Consider the following 20627-nt stretch of genomic DNA (forward strand, 5'->3'; position numbering starts at 1 on the left):
CCTGTTTTTGTTGTTGTTGTTGTTTGTTTGTTTTGCAGACTCCAGGTCTTGAGTTCTTTGCTTCTTTTTCTACTTCTTCCTCCTACTTTCTAACAGTGGGCACTCAGCCATGTCAGGGTCCAGGTATGCTGGTCCTAAGAGGAAATCATTCAGGTAGGCACACATAGCATCTGGAAAGACCAGAGATGAATGGCACATGGCAATCTAAGTGGGTAGGAAGTTAGATTTATGGAGTACTAGGGGAAGTCCTGGCCAAATTATGGGGAGAGGAGTCAAGAAACAGGCACTATTTGGAGATTTAGACAAGTAGGCACAGATGGGGCAGGCAGGATTAAGAAGATCCAGCCCCATAGGCTCAAATGCTATAGTTTGTGTGTGTGGATACTTAAGAGTTTAGAAAGAAGTTTATTGTATTAAGCTAGCAGGAGTCCAGACTAGTTTAGACATGAGTGTCTGTTGTCAGGAAAGCCATGTGATTGTCACATTATAAATGCAGGGTTTCAGGCACAGTAGATAGGACCCTTCACTGTGCCATCACCAAACTGCTAATACCTCTTTATGGAATTCCACAAAAGCTTATTAACTGGACTTTCAGCTTCTTTTCTTGTCCTCTCAATCCATTTTGCCCTTATCTTTTTTTTTTTTAGAAAAAATAAATCTGATCATATCACTCATCTACCTAAGCCCCTTAAATGATTTTCTACTTTTCTTATGATAACTAAATCTTTAACTCGGGAGTTACCATATTCCTTCTTCATTTTCCAAAGCATCACTAGTATAGGGTTGTTGTTTATAGAGGCTCTGGTCAGCCTGGCCCCTGCCACCTGCCTCATTTCAGGCCATTCATGCCTCATTGTCTGCTATGATTTCTGGCTTTCTTTCAGTTTATCCAAAGTGCCTGATATTCCTTGCCACAAAGTATGCACAGGTGGTTGTTTGGGATGCTCTCTCTTCCCACTTTTGCCTACTTAACTCTTACTCATTTCTCTGATTTCAGGTAAAAAATCGCTTGCTCAAAGAAGTCTTCTTGGGCACCCAGAATAGACTGAGTCTCTCCATTATTCTCTTTCTCAATACCTTATATTCTCCTTTGCAGCACTTACCCCAATTCTAAATTGTGGGTCATTTTCTTGTGTAGCTTTGCTGTGTGAGAATGTAAACTCAATAAGGCAGAGGCTAGCCTTATTCACTGCTTTATCCATGGCCATGCACATAGTTAGTGCTCATTGTTAATTTGTTGTGTCAGTGAGTGAAGGAATGGATGGAACCAGGACATAAGTCAGGTTCCAGGTCACAGAACAGCAGCAGGAGTGCAGCTGCCAAGAACTGCAGCCCAGGGTGGAGCAGAGTGAGACTAGAGTAGGACCAGCCTGATGATAAACCGCCAGGCCATGGCCCTGCACTATTTTACCCTCATACACTCTTTACGTGCTTCTTGACAAGGGCTAGAATGGTGCTAGAATTTGGGATGGAACAGTTTGTAAGTGGAGGTTAAGAGGCTACCACTGGTAAGAATAGAGGCCACTGGTGGAATGAGATACAGATAAGGAAAAACATGGTGCTACCAACAGAATTTTTCTCTCATCCCTATTTTCTGAATAGAACTCAGCTTCATAAGTTCGTAGGAGAGTTGTCTAGACCAGTGCTTTCCAGTGGAACCGATATGATGAACATTTTCTGTATCAGTGCTGTTTAATTCAGCAGGCACTAGCCATATAAGTTATTGAACCCTCGAAATGTGACTTTTGAGGCTGAGAGATTAAATTTTAAATGTAAATATCTATACGTGGCTAGTGGCTACCATATGAGACAGTGCAGGTCTGGATTATTATTGCATGAATTACTTTAGGAAACACTAAGTTGCAAAAGCAGTATGGTTTAAATTCTAGAAATATGCACTTACAACCAACATCAGCCTCCAACTAACCATATATAAACATGCAAGCCATCTGTGGAGTCCAATGTCTATTTTGACTCAGATGAGTATCTCCCAGGTACATCCCAGTGAAGGAATTTGAATGCACTATGACTTGTTTCTGTCCATAGGAATTGTTCTTTATTGAAGGCATTTCTTTCTTTATGTACAAAATAGAAAATATTATACAAATGTAGAACATTATTTTTGTAAGTGTCTATCTAATGTGGCTTTAAATGCTTTCTCACGCCCACTTTTCCCAGACAGAATTTTCCCCCTTATTCCTTTCTTTTTTTTCTTTCTCTCCCTCTCTTTCTTTCTTTCTCTTTCTTTCTTTCTTTCTTTCTTTCTTTCTTTCTTTCTTTCTTTCTTTTTCTTTCTTTCTTCTTTCTTTCTCCTTCCTTCCTTCCTTCCTTCCTTCCTTCCTTCCTTCCTTCCTTCCTTCCTTCCTTCCTTCCTTCCTTCCTTCCTCTTTTTTGTTGTCATCCATCTTTTCTCTCTGTCTCCTTCCTATATTCATGTTTCTTCCTCTATTCATGCCTCCTTTCTAACCTCTAAAATAACCTCTAAAAACAAGACTGTGTTCTTTAAGAAGTTCCTTTCCTTTTGCATATTGATTTCTTTTGTGCTTATTTATAAGAGCTGTTTTATCACTTCAGATTATTAACAAAAAAACCCCTCTGAAATGATAATAACTCTTGACATGCCAATTGATATATTTGTGGAGGTTTGTCAGATATAATAATTTCAATATTTATTATGTAAAGCATATTACAGTGAAGTATTGTGCTCTTTTTTTCTTTCACAATTACCACCTAGATCACATTATAGTTGCTTTTAATCCTTTGAAAGTTCCCATGTGACTGGATCTCTTGAATTCATTGTCCTGCTTTTCACAAATGAAAAGCATTATCTTCCAGTAAGATAATACCAGAATGATAAAGTGGTATTTAGAAGGTTCGATTCTGAAATACAACAGTAAACTAACATTTGAGAAGAGATGGTCTGTCCTTAGTCCTGTTCTGTAGTCTGTATGGCTTAGAACAAATGTGTCTAGGGGCTCCCATGCTAAATGTCTTCAGTTCATAAAATCACAATTACTAATTAGACTACCATTAAATATTAATTTACTTTTGAGATAAATGTCATTTTAAATTTGGAATCTTAGGTTTTTTTTTTTTTCTCTAAATCTAAGGAGAGCATTACCATTAGGCTTTATAGAAAGAGTGCATGTAAAAAGCTTAGAAGCTATTAAAAAGTTACTTCTTTAACTTGGCTTCTGGTTTCATTCTGGCCCAGCAAAATACTTAATAATAAACTTCAGACATGGGCAGCTGAAGTAGAATAGTAAAGGTTTTGTCTTTTTCCTTTCTTTAAATTTAGGGAACCATTTTCTTGCAGCTATTTCATAACATTTGGAACACAGTGTTTGATAAAGTTGTAGGTGCTCAAATATTTGTCAAATGAATTAATGAAATAACCCACTAAATTCATTAATTCATTTAAGACTCCAAAGAGTTTTTAAAATTGCAAATGGTGGCCAAGGCTATAGCTTACATATATAACATCACATTCTACAAAGCCCCTTGAATTAAGATATCTGTGTCATTTGCTGGTATTTTATACTTTTCCTTCCCACCAATATGCTTAAATCATGTAGAAAGCATTAATTAGGTGCCAGTTAAAGAATTATTTAAGTCCATAATATTATCTGAGCCTATAAGACATATGCTAAAAGCACAAATCCACAAATTCTTGTAATATTCTTTGCAATCCTTGAGAGGAAGGGCCACTTTACTTAATTTTGTATACCCTGCCCTCAGTATATAGTGATAACTAAGTGACACATTGTTTTGAAAGGAAGGGAGGAAAGGAAGGAGAAAGGAATAATGTATCTAAATCTGTATGTGTTATCTGTAATTTATGATCTTTTCCCATTCTGACCATAATTGGAATAGGAAAAATTACAGATTTATGTTGTATTCAGGAATCATTATTAGGTTCAACTCATCAGTGTTTATAGGTTTAACTAAGTATGAGAGAGTCCTATTGCTCTTGCTTCACTTTTTCTCTTCCATTGTTGTTATTTTGTATTTATTTTTGGTGCCCTAAGGTAGCAAGGTCTAGTGGAAAAATATAGACTCAGGAACGAGAGAATTAGCCTCTAGCCCTGCTGCTGAATGGACACTAGGAAAATCACTTAAACCCACTAATGTTGCCCTTCCAAGTGCTATGAATTTTATATTTTTAAAGCATCTATCCTGACTATACGTCTCAGCTACTAAGGCTAATGACATTACTTTTGAAAGTCACTTAATGAAAATTTGTTAGAGGGCACCTGAATGGTTCAGTCGGTTAAGCGTCTGCCTTTGGTTTAGGTCATGACCCTGGGGTCTTGAGATTGAGCCCTGCGTCAGGCTCTCTGCTCAGTGGGGTATCTGCTTCTCCCTGTGCTCGCTCTCTCTCTTAAAAAAAATAAAATAGGGCAGCCCTGGTGGCTTAGCGGTTTAGCGCCGCCTTCAGCCCAGGGCCAGATCCTGGAGACCAGGGATGGAGTCCCACGTCGGGCTCCCTGCATGGAGCCTGCTTCTCCCTCTGCCTGTGTCTCTGCCTCTCTCTCTCTCTCTCTCTCTCTCTCTCTCTCTCTCTCGCTCTGTGTGTGTCTCTCATGAATAAATAAATAAAATCTTTAAAAATAAATAAAATATTTTTAAATAAATAAAATAAAATATGTTTAGTTTTAAAATTTAGAACTGCAAAAGTAATTGCCACCCCTACCATCTCTATACATAAGAAAATTATAACAATTAATATATTATATACATGCCACTTAGGCGAAAGGATAGATATAATGGTGTAAGAATTATTTGAGTTTTATTTTTCTATATCATGTTAAACATATTCCTCAATATTGGTTCCATTTTTCTATTTCTTAAATATTCTGAGATATCCAAAATCCTGCCATTCAAGGAAAATCTCCAGCATCTTATTATGAGGTTAAAGACATGGGCTTTGCATTAAGATAATGCTGGATTGGAGTCCTGGCACCAGCACTTACTAGTTATGTCATCTTGAGCAAGGAACTTAGCTTTCTAAGCCTCAGTTTATTTATAAATCGAAGACAATATACTCATCCCTAGGTGGGTTGAGAATTAATGAAAATTTTCATTCTGAGATTAAATTTAAGAGATAAGCACAGTGGCTGCATATAATAATCACCCAACACGGGGCACCTGGGTGGCTCAGTGGTTGACCATCTGCCTTCGGCTCAGGTCTTGATCCCGGGTTCCTGGATTGAGTCCCACCTAGGGCTCCCTGCAGGGAGCCTGCTTCTCCCTCCACCTATGTCTCTGCCTCTCTCTCTGTGTCTCACATGAATAAATAAATAAAATCTTAAAAAAATAATCACCCAACATGTGGTAGGTGATAAAAATGGTAATTATTAACAAAATTCACAAAGCAGATGAGATCATAACTTTGGCTTTCCTTCAGATACATCTCCAAGAATATTCCTACCTTCTAGGAAATAGTTTCTACTTATGGACATTTTGATCTTAAGCTGAAATAAAATCCAAACTGCAAATCTGAATCTTATAGCAATAGCTTATTTTACATTGACATGCTCTTTGACTATAATCCTGACTACGTGAGCCTTGTAAAAGTGAAAAAGAATACTTTATATATCACCATATGTAAACCCAATATTATTGATTCTTCCCTTGAAGAAAGAACATTGGGAAAATAATATAACAACATTAAAAAAGAACTGAAAAAAGGGGGAAAAACCCATAATTTCATTATTCTTAAACCTACTAGTTCTTCCAGTGAAAACAACAGGTGTCCTTTATTTATGAATATTTTCACCTTGGCTCCAAAATGAAATTCCCTATTTTACTATCATAACTATAATTTTTGTTGGTTTTTCCACACTGCTTTCCAAATTATTTATTTCAAGACTGTATCATCTGGTACAAGTCACATGAACTCAAAGGCTTTTAGTCAGTCCATCTGTGGTCCCCAATTTTCACATTTTTATTTTAGAAAATGTTGATGGAATATGATTAGATCATTTTCCTCATCAAATGCTTTGATATTTTCTTATCAAATTGTGCTAAATTATATTATTAGCAGTAAATTTAACATCCTATGATTCTTAGATGCTAGTAGGTTATCTCATCCATCTGCTTTACATTCTTACCATTAATTATTTATGATCATTGGAGCTCCCTAGCATTTTATAAAACAGAGACACATGGTAGATTGGGAAAGGGGGCAGGGGCAAGGGGAGGAATATTTATAAAGTGCCATACACAGATGGATGCTTCATAAATGCTGTTTAATGATCCTCACTGATGACAAGGGTGGATGAAAAACATTAATTATAAGGGACGTGGAGATGGATTTCTGTAGTTCAGTGAGCTTCTTTCCTTTTCTACTTAATGCCCAGAATAAAAATCAAGCATACAATTACTTGTGACACATTCTGATTTTTTAAATTAGTTTCATTAATGAAGGATACCATTGATTTGTTAAAAAACGGGTTTTTCATGCTAGAAGCTAGAACACATGACAGTATTTTGAATATGAACAGTCAGGAAAGGTACCTATGGCTGTGGCTACACTGAGTATCCTAAGGTGAATTTTGGCCATAGTCTCCTTTAAGTTTGAAGACGTGGTCACCTATATATTGTGACTTGAGTATCTTGGGAAAGATTTCTGCTTTTCAACCTAAGCTATTTTCCCAACCCAAATACTTATCTTCTTGAATTTCTATTACTGATGAGTCATTCCTTTTTTTTGGGGGGGGGGGAGGTCATTCCTTTGATTAGACTTTGCCCTCCTCATATAGTTTTTCCATGACAATACTTTATATTCCTTAGAAAGAGAAAAGATCATTGTTAAAGGATGTAAGCTCATCTTTTCTGGGGGTGGGTGGTGGGGAATGGACTCACTAACTCTGGTACTTTCCTTTCTTTTACTTTTCTTTATTTTTGATTAGTGGAAATTCAGTCACATTGGCTCTTTTGGCTTGCATATTTGTCTTTGGAGTGAGTAGTATAAGCTGAGAAATAGAAAATTCACTTCTGCAAAATTTTAAGCTTAAGAAATTGAAAGGATGGGGGCGCCTAGGTGGCTCAGTCAGTTGAGCATCCAACTTTTGGTTTTGGCTTAAGTCACAATCACAGGGTCATGAGATTGAGCCCTGAATCAGGCTCCATGCTCAACGGAAGATTCTCTCCCTCTGCCCCTCCCCCGACTCTCGTGGGCTCACTTTCTCTCTCTCAAATAAATAAATGAATCTTTTTTTTTTTTTAAAGGCAATTGAAAGGGTGAACTTTTTCCTATCGTTCATCTGTCCAGTGGCCTATGTAGATGAGTAGTGTTCACTTAAATCTCGTAGAACCATAAATTTTAAGTTATAGAAGCACTTTGGAGTAGTTTGTTATCACAGTTGTAGTCAGTCGCTTGTATGTTTGTTTATAGAATGCGTATCTACCTCCACTAGAATGTAAGCTCCATGATGTCAGAGATTGCACCTCAAGCAGAGTAGGGCTCATAAGTATTTGCTGAATGAATGAATAAAAAAATGAAAAAAATGAATAGTTATAAGATAAAACCATTATTACACATAAAACAAACTTCTAATCCATTATGGCTGAAGAGATTAGTTCACTATAGAGCAAGATATTTGTGTTGACCTTAAATAATGAATAAGAGTTTATCAGATGGAGAATGTGGAAAAGAGCATGTCGTATATGAAGGTCATGTCAGACTTAGGGAGCGGCAGGTAATATGAGATAACTGGAATAAGAATATGATTTTTAAATAAATGTTAAGTAAAATATAAATCTGATCATTTACATTTTCATTCAAAAATATCATTGTGGTTCTACTTCATGCCAGGCATTTGGGATACAGTGGCGAATAAGATGAGACATGACCCCTGCCTTCGAGGAATTTAGAGTATAATAAATGGATATTAATCAAATAATTAAAATACTCATTCCAATAAAGTATAAGACTACTGTTGTGACCAGTGCTACAGGTAAAAGGCACCTAATTCTATGTAAGTTTTTAAAATAAATTGTATAGTCAAGGTAATCAGGGGATGCTATCTAAGATGTGATTCTTGAGTTGATATCTGAAGGTGAAGAGGGGAGAAAAAAAATGTGCAAATTCCCTGTGGTGGAAGGAGAACAGCACATGAAAAGAAATGAAAGAAAAAGCTAGACCACAGAGAGAGTGAGAGGGAGCAAGGTAGATGATAGAACTGCCCAGAGAAGCAGAGGACAGACCTTGCAGTCTTTGTATGTAGTGTGTCTTTATCCAGAGAGTGGAAAGCATGGGAGCGTCTTCTATAAGAGATGACTCCTATCTGTTGGTGTTGGGGCTGCCGTGTGCAGAACCACCTGAAGGGGTCCAGGGTAGAAGGAGGTAGTTATAAGAACTGGTCCTAGGAAAGGAGAGGTAATGAAAGAACGATTCTGTGAAGTTCACTTTTCTTAATAAGAACATGATTGGGATCCCTGGATGGCTCAGCAGTTTAGTGCCTGCTTTCGGCCCAGGGGATGATTCTGGAGTCCTGGGATCAAGTCCCATATCAGGCTTCCTGCATGGAGCCTGCTTCTCTCTCTCCTTGAGTCTCTGCCTCTCTCTATGTCTCTCATGAATAAATAAATAAAATCTTTAAGGAAAAAAAAAAAAAAGAACACGATCAAGTTGCCTGACTACAGCCATTAACCTTTAAAGAAATGAGCAATATATAGGAAATAACACATCTCAACTTAGTGTAGTTTGAATCAATATTTTGACATGGGGGTAGACAAAGGGATAAAAGCTTTTAGAAACTGACTAGAAGGTGAAAAGCAAAGAATAATGAGGTGGGATGTAATGGAAAGAGACTTTTGTAAGCATTTATAGATCTGGGTTCTAGTCCAAGTTTAGCAACTATCAGAGAGAGATCAGCCAAGTCACATGACCTCATTGAATCTCAGTTTTGAAACATAGAAATAAGGAATTGGACTAGATCATGTGCAAGCTCCCTTCTGCCACATTTTGTGATTCTAGTCTCCAAACATGAGGGGACATAAAGTATGATATAATGTTTAGGTCATAGAAACAATCTCAAATCTGACTCAGTATTCAAGCTTTTAGTAAAAACCACATTGTCTGTAATATGTTTAATCATGGAGAAGTAAGAGAGCAGACTGTAGTTAGAAAGCATATTTTTGCTATTAAACGAGCCCAACTGAGAGAAACATCCTTTGTCAAGAATGTTACTACTGAACATTCCAGACAATCATTACATAATCTAAAAGCTAATTTTATTGGAAGAAACCTAAGAAGATATTCAAATTCTATCCAAATTTAATGAACATTTTTTTACTTGGTTTTACAGAGGCTAAATCGAACTTAGGCCGAACACCCAGACAGTGTATGAAGTCCATCACTCAAATTGAAGATTGTATCATCCACATAGAATACCAGGTAGTAACTGAAGTTTGTGATTTTTATCAGGATATTACAGGGTGGCCCAGCCTTGTTTTCATTTCGTTTAGTGGCACCAGTATTTTCTCTAATTGGTTGTCTTTTTTATTTTTCTCATCCTCTTTCATCTTTATTTATCCCCTTCACGGCATTGTGACTCTGGGAAGATGTTTGCAAAAAGAAGCATTTAAAAGAACGCATCTTGGGGCCCAAAGTAAAGGGCACTTTTGCCTCCATAATAGAAAAATCTTCCACCAGGTGAATGGCTAAACGTTCATATAAAAGTTTTAGCCTTTTTGTGTGCTAGGAAACAGACTGAAAATTTCAAGCCATGACTATACCTTATAGTTTATAAAAAGGCTCAAGATGCATTATAGTATGCATTATAATATCAGTATTATATTTTTCAAAGTAGAGAAGGATTTTTTTTATCACCTACATCTTATAAAAAGCCATGTTTTTAAAGGCAAACCTAGTGTTTTACTAATTATAGCAAACATATATTTGAGATCTAATTATTTAGTTCTCTATTCTGATGAAGAAAAATCATATTATGTGTCTACATAAAATAGTTTGTTTATAAATTTATTCAGAGACATCTGTGATATTGAATGATGCTCATATTACATATTCTCCTTATTACTTGTCTTTTCCCTTCTTACTGCAACACAATGCTTCCTCTGACCACTGAAAGCAAAGCTTTTAGGATTTTGTTTGAGTGTATCTAAAAAAAGCATCGGTTATATCAAGGATAAAAGTCCTGGATTTTTTTTTCAAACTAAGGACTAAATAGTTGTGCTAAAATCGAGGAACATATTGATATTCACAACTTTTGATTGCAGAAAGGAAATGCCACCTTTCACCTTTCTGATGGCAAGGACAATGTATCAGTTATTACTAGAGTTTGATACATTAAAAAACAATAAACACTATGAAATTCATTAATATTTCCAGCCGGGTTCTAATGTATTCAGCAGGTTTGTTGAATTTCTCAGGATTACCTGAGTTTCCAGGACTTCAAAGTTCGATCTTTCTCCAATGAATTTGATTCATTTTTAACTTGTTATAATATTTTTTCATTAGTGAATTCTGAAAGTACTTTCAAAAATTTCAGTAAGTACTAAAATTTTTTTTAAAGCATTGATTACAGTTTCAACTAATAGTTATGGTGCTTTTCTCTCCTGATATCTACTACAAATAAACGTTGTGGCTCTCTGATACAGAAAAAGCTGTTATTAAAAAAGATTCATTTACTACTTAATACTATACATGAAAATTTAAGAAAATGCGTTAGCTATACATAGAGTGATTTAGACTGTGAGGTCTCAGAGCATGTAAATGCCGGCTCAGTGTATATTAGCAATACAGAAATGAAATGTTAAACATCACTTAGATCTTCAGAAAGATTTGCTTTTCATCTTCACAGGATCACACATGGGACTTATCCTGCCCTGCTACCTTAAGGAAGTGTCAAGTATATGACATAATGGTAGTATTTTTGAGACTACAGTAAACCCCCTCCACCCCTCACCACCCTGCGCCCCCCCCCCCCCCCCCCCCCCCCCGCCGGCCGCCACAACCTGGAGTCTCAAGCTGTAATTATGATGCCATGATCAGAAAGTTGTGTTTTGTCAGGTTTGGTCCTGAATGGGTGGCAGCATAATTTCACACTGCTGGTAGGAACACAGTGCAGCTGTGCAAAACGAGAATGTTTGTTGTTGTTTATTGCTTAAAGAGTCACTTTTTTCTCTAACAGACTAATGAAGGGAATTTTAGTACATTTGCACTGGTCTACTGATTGCCTTAAGCTTGACTTTCAATTGATCAAATGAGTGAAATAAGTCAACAAACTGCCATCAGAAAAGATTCACTGAGATTTTGCCCTCGGAATAAAAATATCGTCAGTTTATAACTATTTATGCATATGAATTCTACACAGTTGCATAACATCTTTATCGTTTAAACATTGAATTATTACAGCTTATATTGTATACTAAATTGAATTAGATGATAAATTTTTATGGAGTAAAATTATTGTGATCGACATAATTTCACTTGTAAAACTAAATGTGAGAAAATGTCGCATCATATCCATTTTAATTACTAAAATTAAAAACATAAATTTTGCGAGCTCTTAAGAGTGTCAAGACATAGTACCTACCCCAGAGGAAACCGACAGGTTCATTGTTAGAAGTAAAATTAATATAGCAGAAAAGAACGTGAGTGCAAAATGAAAAGTCAAACGGTAGAAAATTAAACACTAAGTAAAAGAAGTGAAACTTTTATGATGTTCTGAAGGTAGTTTCAAGCTCTGGTAAATATGAAAGAATTCTTAAAAGGAAACATGGAAACCACCTTTTTTTTTTAAGAAGCTAGACAGGAACAATGTCTTTAGTGACTCCGAGGTAGTATGATATACTCACTTTTATCTTTTTTTTTTTTTTTTACTTACTTTTATCTTAAGTGAAGGTAGTGATTGGAATGGAGGGTGGTAAAGATCACAGAATCATAGTGGGAGTAAAGATTAGCCAAGCATCATAGGATATTAATGATCTGTAGGCATAAAATGCCACTCTTTAATAGGTGAGGAAACCAGTCCAACCAGAAAGATGGGGAGGTAGGAGCTCAGCCCAAACTGGAGCCAGGGGTCCTGAGACTCTGAGCAGAGCCCCTTGTGCAAGCTCATACAACTTCCCATACAAAGCAGCTCATTTTGGATGTTTTTCTCATCTTCTGGATAGAGATGTGGCATTTTCAACTCAAGAGGTTTTCATAGTGAGGCTATAGAAAACTTTTTTTTTAAGATTTTAATTTATTTATTCATGAGAAACAGAGAGAGAGAGAGAGAGAGAGAGAGGCAGAGACACAGGCAGAGGGAGAAGCAGGCTCCATGCAGGGAGCCTGAAGTGGGACTCGATCCTGGGTCTCCAGGATCACGCCCTGGGCCCAAGGTGGCGCTAAACCACTGAGCCACCCGGGCTGCCCAGCTATAGAAAACTTTATGAAGTACGTACAGGTTTGAAATTATATAGTTTGGTTTTGTTGTTGGTCAGAGGCTCCGAGGATTGAAAAATCTAGGGAACAAGATTGGAATAGAAGGGGAGGAATGGGAGAAAGTTAAGGCAATGAGTGGAGAAACAGAGACAGGAAAGTGGGAGAGAAAATCCACAGAGGAAGAAAGAGAAGGGAGAATGATAGGGGGGCAGACAGAAAGGCTCAGCACGGTTTCAGAGGTAGTGTACTCTGCACTTGAACTACATACGGCCTCCAAAGGCGACGACCATTTGTTTTCCATGATTATTCTGAATGCCTGATGAACTCTCTCAACACTATTCACAGCTCTGCAACTGCTTGAGAACTTGGGCCTTTGAGCCTGCACTCCTTATCAGATAATAAGCAGAACATTTTGCCAAGGAAAAATAAAAGCTTTTAACCACAGTAACAGTAATCAGAGCAGACCATCTTTAAGTCTTAAGAAAATCAAATCAGTGGGTCACATTTTCTCATCCTAAGTTTCTCTACCCCTGCTTTGAAGACGGGGCATTGAATTTCAGCTGTCTTTTATTCTGGAATTTGCAGTCAACACTGGATTTCCTATAATAGAAAGTTTTTGATCAGTAAGAAAGATATTGTGAAATTTAAGTCTTATGACCTCTCTTCACCTGAGACACACAACCTATGAAAAGGAAAATTCACTATAAGTCATGTGTGAGATTGTCTGAGACAAATGGTGACTATGACATAGCATTTACGCTTTTAATACTGACATTTCCAAGAAAGCAAGTCGTATTAAGCCCCTGCCCTCCAACATGAGATCTTTGTGTTGACGTTGGAGTTTGTTCTCACTCTTTCTGGAAAACCTCTGATCTGATACTCTAGTCAGTTCAAAAACTGTTTATCTTTTTCACATGAGTATAAGATGTGATATTCCAAAAAGAGTAAATTCATTTTATGTCTATTTGTAGCCAAATTAAAAATGGATTAGCCCTTGTTTATTTATTCATGTGGACTGTTCACATAATCTATGGATTGCTGAGATGTCATTGTATCTACAACCAAGTTATGTGATGGAGAACAGACATTCATATTTGTGACCAGAGCTTCCCCATCTCTAATATTTTTAGTTGTATTCCCTGATTCTAATATTGTTGCTCAATTTTGTGTATGTATTCATACTCCCTTGTCACCTGAATACAAAATTTGGCCATGGGCATTGATGGCATCCAAGATACGCACTGTGAGGTGCCTGTTCTGTGTAGGTACAATGCAGGCACAGAAAAGGTGAGACTAATGGTTTTGGCCTTATAGACTTATAATTTACTAGAGAAGACAGTACATATGGATAAGGAAAATATGTGAACGCCAGCATTTACTTAGTAGACATTAGTGCAGCTTCTAATCTCAGTTTTCTTTCAGTTGGTCGAAACCAAACTTAAGATGAGAAATACAAATTTTCTTATTCTGTTCAGATATACCTCCCTGTAGTGAGCACTTCACATAAACTACCTCATTGAATCATCATAATACTGCCTGTGATACTGTAGATACTGTTATCCCCATTTTGTAGAGTAAGAAATTGAGGCTCAGAGAATTTAAGTTGTTTACCCAAATCATTGTGCCTCCTCTTTATTTTTGTAAAAATAGGTGTTTATGTCATCTGTGGTGAAAGTATGTATGTATTTACTTACCATATTTCTGTCAGTGTTTGAAAAAACCTTTCTATTCAAGTGTATCTATTTATTGTATGAAATACTTATATATCGTCCATCTACATTTTTCATAAATATGACTTATTTTAATTTGAGAAGATACTTGACTTCTGATGGAGAAATAATTATAACTTATAAAAATGGAGAAATCAGAGACATACAGACATTGGTGTGTATCTTAAAAAAGAGTTCTAATTATGAGGACCTCTTAAATATAAGAGTTTTTCCCTTTGGTGTAAGGGCATTGACTATAAACATGACGTTTTACATTAAAAGTGGTGTTTTGGATGTATTGCTTGATGCTCCATGATTTTCTGCAAAAACATTACAGGAGAAGATCAAATAAGAAGATGCTGCTGCAGATCAAAATAATAGATCAACAAAAGGGAATACTAGAGCAGTAATGTCTTAAAGAATTAATACCCAGGAGAAAAGAGCTGTGGAGGAAAAGAATACAAATACGAACACACACACACACACACACACACACACAAACACACACATGTTCTGACATATACAATGTATACACAAACATATATACATATAACATGTAAACATAAATGCATTTTAGGTAAGTCACTCAAATAACTCCATTTATGCATTGGTCCTATTGGCTCTTTTGTCAGCTGTTTTGTGGAAAACTGTTGATTCATTATTTAACATTTATTAAACCTTTCCAATCTATAAGCACCGTGCTCAGTGATAAGGATATGACAGACAAGATATTCTTTGTCTTTAAGAGCTCCCAACGTCCTGTGCAGGTGTTATTGCAGTGGTATAATGAAACAGAAGTGACATTCACAGAGTTTCATGATCCTAGAAGAGGAATATCATGGAGGGCTTTCTGGAGATTGATGTCTTAGAGAAGTCTTGAACAGCAAGCAGCAGTTAGTCAAAAGGAAATGGGAAAGGTGGATGCCCTTCCGCAGCATGAAAAAAGCTCTAGGAGCTTGAGACAGGAGGATGTGTGTCTTCTGGGGTTGCTGGAAAATAGTGATGATGGAGAGATGAGAGGTGAGGATGGACCTCACCTTAGGCCAGACCTAATAAGGCTAATTGGACTTTCTACTGCCAGTAATGATGAGTCTTTGTAGAATTTAAAGCACAGAAAGGGCCAATTTTGTATCTTAGCAGATCATTCTAGTAGCTCTGTGGAGAATGATTTTTAGGCCGAGAACACCAGAGTTCAGGATCTAACTTAACAATAATGGGTCTTCTAATCCATGAATATTGAGTATCTCTCATGTATTTAGATCTTTAGTTTCTCTCAGCTGTGTTCTAAGCTTTCAGTGTAAAAGTCTTAATATCAATTTTGCATCTTAGCAGATCATTCTAGTAGCCATGTTGAGAATGGTTTTTAGGTTGACAACACCAGAGTTTGGGATCTGGTTTAAGAGGCTGCTGTAGAAATGTAGGCAAGAGATGCTGAGGTTCAAGGATGACAGGGACAGGGTCCTGGCGGTGGAGCACTTATGCCATGTTTAGTAGATGAAGTTGGTTAAGACCTGGTTCTTAACTGGATGTAGACAGATGGATCAGGATTTCTCAGCTTTAGCTTGGGGGGCGGGGGGGGAGGTTGTGTTTTTCCCAGCCCCCACCCATGCTCCAAAAACCCGCATGTTTGTCACGGGCTCCATTTAGTATCGAACTGAAATTTACTGCATAGTCTCGGGGGCCAGACACGGTGCTGAACTTTACACTCATGAACTCATTTAATGCTCAAAACAATGTGATGAAGGTACAGAGTCCTAACTGTGCTACTTTTGCATAAAGGGGAAACAAAGAAGTTTCGATAATAAAATACATCTTCCCCCCGCCAAAAAAAAAAAAAAAAAACTGGATGTGGGGATGCAGAAGGCCAAACCTCTGACATGGAGAAGGAGCAGGAACTGGTTGCACAGGTTGGCGATATGGTCAGTTTAGTTTCAGGTGTCTCTGGCTCAGCCAGGCTGAGATATTTCAGTCTGGAGCTTGAGAAAGCGGTCCCTGGTGATCAGTTTGGGAGTTCCCAACCTCTAGGTGCATGCAACCGAATGCACAGCCTCTTGTGTGTGCGTGTGTGTGTGTGTGCGTGCGTGTGATACACCGTAGTCTTTTCCTCTTTTCTCATCTCTGAAGGCCGAGCTTCCTGTCTCAAGCAATGCACAGTAATTAACATGACACCTCCCTGTTGTGCGGGAACAGCAAAGCCCTCCCGAGGAGCAGGCAAGGCTTTGGGCGGGTGGCAGCCTGCCCCCCAGTGACCCTTGTTGCTTTCTTTCCAGTCGCGCCGGTGGACATGCCTGCCTCGGAGGGCCACCGCCGCGGCTGACCCTCCCGCAGCTCATCCTTCGGAGGATCGTGGCTCCGCGCCGCTGTCCGGATCACGATGGCAGAGAAGGTGCCCCCTGGCCTGAACAGGAAGACCTCCAGGTCGACCCTCTCCCTTCCACCCGAGCCCGTGGACATCATTAGGAGCAAGACGTGCTCGCGGCGGGTTAAGATTAACGTGGGCGGCCTCAACCACGAGGTCCTGTGGCGCACGCTGGACCGCCTGCCGCGCACGCGCCTGGGGAAGCTGCGGGACTGCAACACGCACGAGAGCCTGCTCGAGGTGTGCGACGACTACAACCTGGGCGACAACGAGTACTTCTTTGACCGGCACCCGGGGGCCTTCACGTCCATTTTAAATTTCTACCGGACCGGGAAGCTGCACATGATGGAAGAGATGTGCGCGCTCTCGTTCGGCCAGGAGCTCGACTACTGGGGCATCGACGAGATCTACCTGGAGTCGTGCTGCCAAGCCAGGTACCATCAAAAGAAGGAGCAGATGAACGAGGAGCTGAGGCGGGAGGCCGAGACCATGCGAGAGCGGGAGGGGGAAGAGTTCGATAACACCTGCTGCCCCGAGAAAAGGAAGAAGCTCTGGGACTTGCTGGAGAAACCTAACTCGTCGGTGGCTGCAAAGGTAGGAAAAGCGGGGCGCTGCTCCCCACCCCCCCCCCGTGCGCGGGCAGGAGGGCTGGTGGCCTCCCCTACAGGCAGCGTAAGCGGCCGCGTTTCTGAGGCTTTGGAGAGGCAGGACCAGGTAGGGCCGCGCGGCGAGGAGCGCTTTGCAGAGGCGCACGGAGCTCCGCGTAGTGGCGCGCGGTGGCGGGGCTCGTTCTTAAGCAGCGCTGCTGGGTCGGAACAGGGCTGGGCGGCAGAGGCTGCAAGGGTTTGGGTGGCCGTGTCGCTGCGCGGTGGCGGTGGCTGGAGTTTGAGGGGAGAGCGCTAGCTGGGGTCCGGCACACGTGGACGGTGGTGCAGCCCTTGAGGGTTAGCTGGGGTCCAGGACACGTGGAGAGTGGGGCTGTCCTTGAGGGCTAGCTGGGGTCCAGGACACGTGGACAGTGGTGCAGTCCTCGAGGGCTAGCTGGGGTAGAGCACACGTGGACAGTGGGGCAGTCCTCGAGGGCTAGCTGGGGTAGAGCACACGTGGAGAGTGGGGATGTCCTTGAGGGCTAGCTGGGGTCCAGGACACATGGAGAGTGGGGATGTCCTCGAGGGCTAGCTGGGGTTCAGCACACAGGGAGTGAGGTGCTGTCCTCAAGGACTGGCTGGAGTCCAGCACACGTGAAGCGTGGTGCTGTCCTCAACGGCTAGCTGGGGTCCAGCATATGTGGAGAGTGGTGCTGTCATTGAGGGTTAGCTGGGGTCCAGCACACGTGGAGAGTGTTGCTGTCATTGAGAGCTAGCTGGGGTCCAGCACACGTGGAGAGTGTTGCTGTCATTGAGGGCTAGCTGGGGTCCAGCACACAGGGAGTGTCATGCTGTCCTCCAGGGCTAGCTGGGGTCCAGCACACGTGGAAAGTGGTGCTGTCCTCGAGGGCTAGCTGGTGTCCAGAACACCTGGAGAGTGGTGCTGTCCTCGAGGGCTAGTTGGGGTCCAGCACATTTGGAGAGTGGTGCTGTCCTCGAGGGCTAGCTGGGTTCAACACTTTGGAGTGTGGTGCTGTCATTGAGCGTGGAGGGAGTACCTCCTGGCCTGGTTCTCTGGAGGAGCATGGAAAGAGGGAGTGTGGCCCCATGTAACTCAGAGGACTGTGGGGCTCCTTGCTTGAAAAAGGGCCTTCTGGTTAAACTGTGTAAAGAGTGAGTCAGTGTCCATGGTGCTTCCCTTACCTCCCTTATTATGAGGCCTACTCTGACAATGATGATCGTTTTTTTTCCACAATTGAGGTATTACCCTACCTCAGAGTTTATCGTGTTTGCTTATAATGAAGGTAAACTCACATTTCCATTGTGCTGCATACATCTCTGTCTCAGAGTAAGTTTGTTTTGCCACGAATTGCAGCATTTAATTCAACTGCATGATTCTGTTTATCTAATTTTATTTAGAGCTTCGAAGGTTAGCACAAACTGCTTTTCATCCCATATATTTAGTTCTATATTGCAATAGGAGATATGAATACGATATCAAGAGTCATCTTTAGCTGCAGAGGCGTAGTATTAGTATTTCATGCATGTTAGATGAAAATGGAATATGGAAGAGAGAAAAGGAAAATAGCAGAAAAACGTGTCATCACATAAATTCTTAAGTTGCTTCAGAATTTTTCGATGGTTCTTTCTTAAAAATCAGTAAAGATTATGGAAATATAATAGGCCATTATTAAGTGGAAAGTAAGATCTTATAATCTACAACATGTAAATTATGTAAACAATCAACTGAATGCAGATGGTTGTAAAATTGCTTCTGCCCTGTTTGATATGCCTAGTTTTGCATCATGGTGACTTCTAAAGGCATTTTACTTTCTGGCCAGAGCATGGAAGTCAGTGAAACAAAATATGTTTCTGTTGTACACAATGAGGAAATGCACACCTTGTAGCAAACGGAAAGATTTCAACTAGGTCTTTTTTGTAGTTATGAATAATTTACTTTTCTTTTATCCATAAGAAAGAAATAGATATGCTATACTTGTGGGTTTTGGTTGAGAAGGTTACTGCTCTTTGTAGTGTCAAGTGTTAAGTTACATATGTGAGTCACTGGTAAAAATATGGAGTAAATTTTAAAGATGAATGAGATAAACTCTGGATTTAAAGGAGTATTTTGGATGTTAAATGAACTCTTTCAAGCCCTTAGGCGGTTGGGGTCTAAGTCATTGTTCCATCGAATGCTCCAGAGGGTGTTCGACATGTATGCAAAAATCAGCAGCTATATCAAAGAAAATTTGAAGTTTAATATGGCTTATTTGCTTATAACAGCATTATTAACACATATCTAAAATTCAGTACTGTTATAGAAAAAAAAAACGTGTAAGGTATATACATTTGTTTTTCTGAAGCATTTCCACTGAGGACAGAATATGATCAATAACTTGATTTCCCAGATGAGGGAGTTCATTTAATCTCTAAATTTTAGAAGCAGCAGCCATCTCTTTATCTCTAAGAAGGTAACATTGATCATGGCCTATTGTATGCTATTATATATACCTGCACATCAGATAGATTATTGAAACTTGCTTCAAATTTTGTATGCACAGATAAGATATCTACCTACAAACTAAGCAGTTAAGGACATTGGTTTTGGAAATTTTAATGTAGTTGTAAATAATAAATTTGTTTCCAAATTATTAATCAAGTAAGGCAAATCTTTGCTAACCTAAGTAGATTTTTTTTACTAAATTTTCATAAGGAATTGTATTTGTTTATTTAAATATCTACATTTTCCTCTCTGTTTGAATGGTGAAATATTATGGAAATCATTTACATTTGATTATATGGTACTTTAGTGAAAGTATTGTTCATTTGTGTGAGGTTTGGAACCTTTTAAAAACAGCTCTGTATGGTGTCTTATGTAAATCACTACTTTTTCCTGTACTCTTCTCAAATCGTATAACTTGTTATTTCTCTGGAATAATTCTTGGTGAGGTGAGTCCTGTGTGTGAATAGTATTTTTACAACTTAGGAACAATTTGCTTTGTTAAAACTGCAGTAGGATGATACTCTAGCCCTCACTATTTGTGTTATGGGTACAGCAGGATCCTGCCTATGCCATGAAGCTCTTGTGTTGGAATACTTGGAATCTATGTGTTTTTCCTAACTTGCTTAGGAGGTGAGATATCTTTGTTGGAGAATATCTGTTTACCTTGCCTCTACGGTGATTGCTTATTCAGTTTGGTAGTTCAGTTGAACATATATAGCATGTTCTGTGTGGGCTAACACATCTAACTGGACATGTAGAAAGACACTCTTTTCTCTCCAGAATTTAAAATATATTCTCTTGGCTTAAGCAGGAATTTCATATCCTTCAAAGTATTTGTCTTTTTCTCTTTGGGTTTTCCTGTCTTTTATAATCTATTGAGTATTTCTACAATAAAGAAAGTTAAAGTTATGAATTCACTTGCCAGATCCCTAGCACAGGAGGAAAAATTTGACCCTTTCTATCAAATATTCCACAATAGGCTATATTGATGACATGGAATAAATTCTCAGTAATCAATTCAATAATAATTGTCCAGCCTATAGTATGTCCATCCAGTATGTCACACAAAATT

General features: G+C 39.1%; 1 protein-coding gene across 2 annotated transcripts in view; it reads left to right on the forward strand.

Moving 5' to 3' along the window:
• Positions 1-20627, forward strand: part of KCNB2 (potassium voltage-gated channel subfamily B member 2) — a 390553-nt gene that overhangs the window by 10414 nt on the left and 359512 nt on the right. Inside the window, exons 2-3 of one of the 2 annotated variants that reach the window (XM_025477994.3) lie at positions 9315-9403; positions 16377-17059. In XM_025477994.3, coding sequence (XP_025333779.1) covers positions 16481-17059 — 579 coding nt within the window. In that variant the 5' untranslated portion in view covers positions 9315-9403; positions 16377-16480. The remainder of the gene's footprint in view (positions 1-9314; positions 9404-16376; positions 17060-20627) is intronic. The other variant, XM_049103690.1, reaches the window with a different exon arrangement.

This window comes from Canis lupus, chromosome 29, assembly GCF_003254725.2.
Source record: "Canis lupus dingo isolate Sandy chromosome 29, ASM325472v2, whole genome shotgun sequence".
Lineage (NCBI taxonomy): Eukaryota > Metazoa > Chordata > Mammalia > Carnivora > Canidae > Canis > Canis lupus.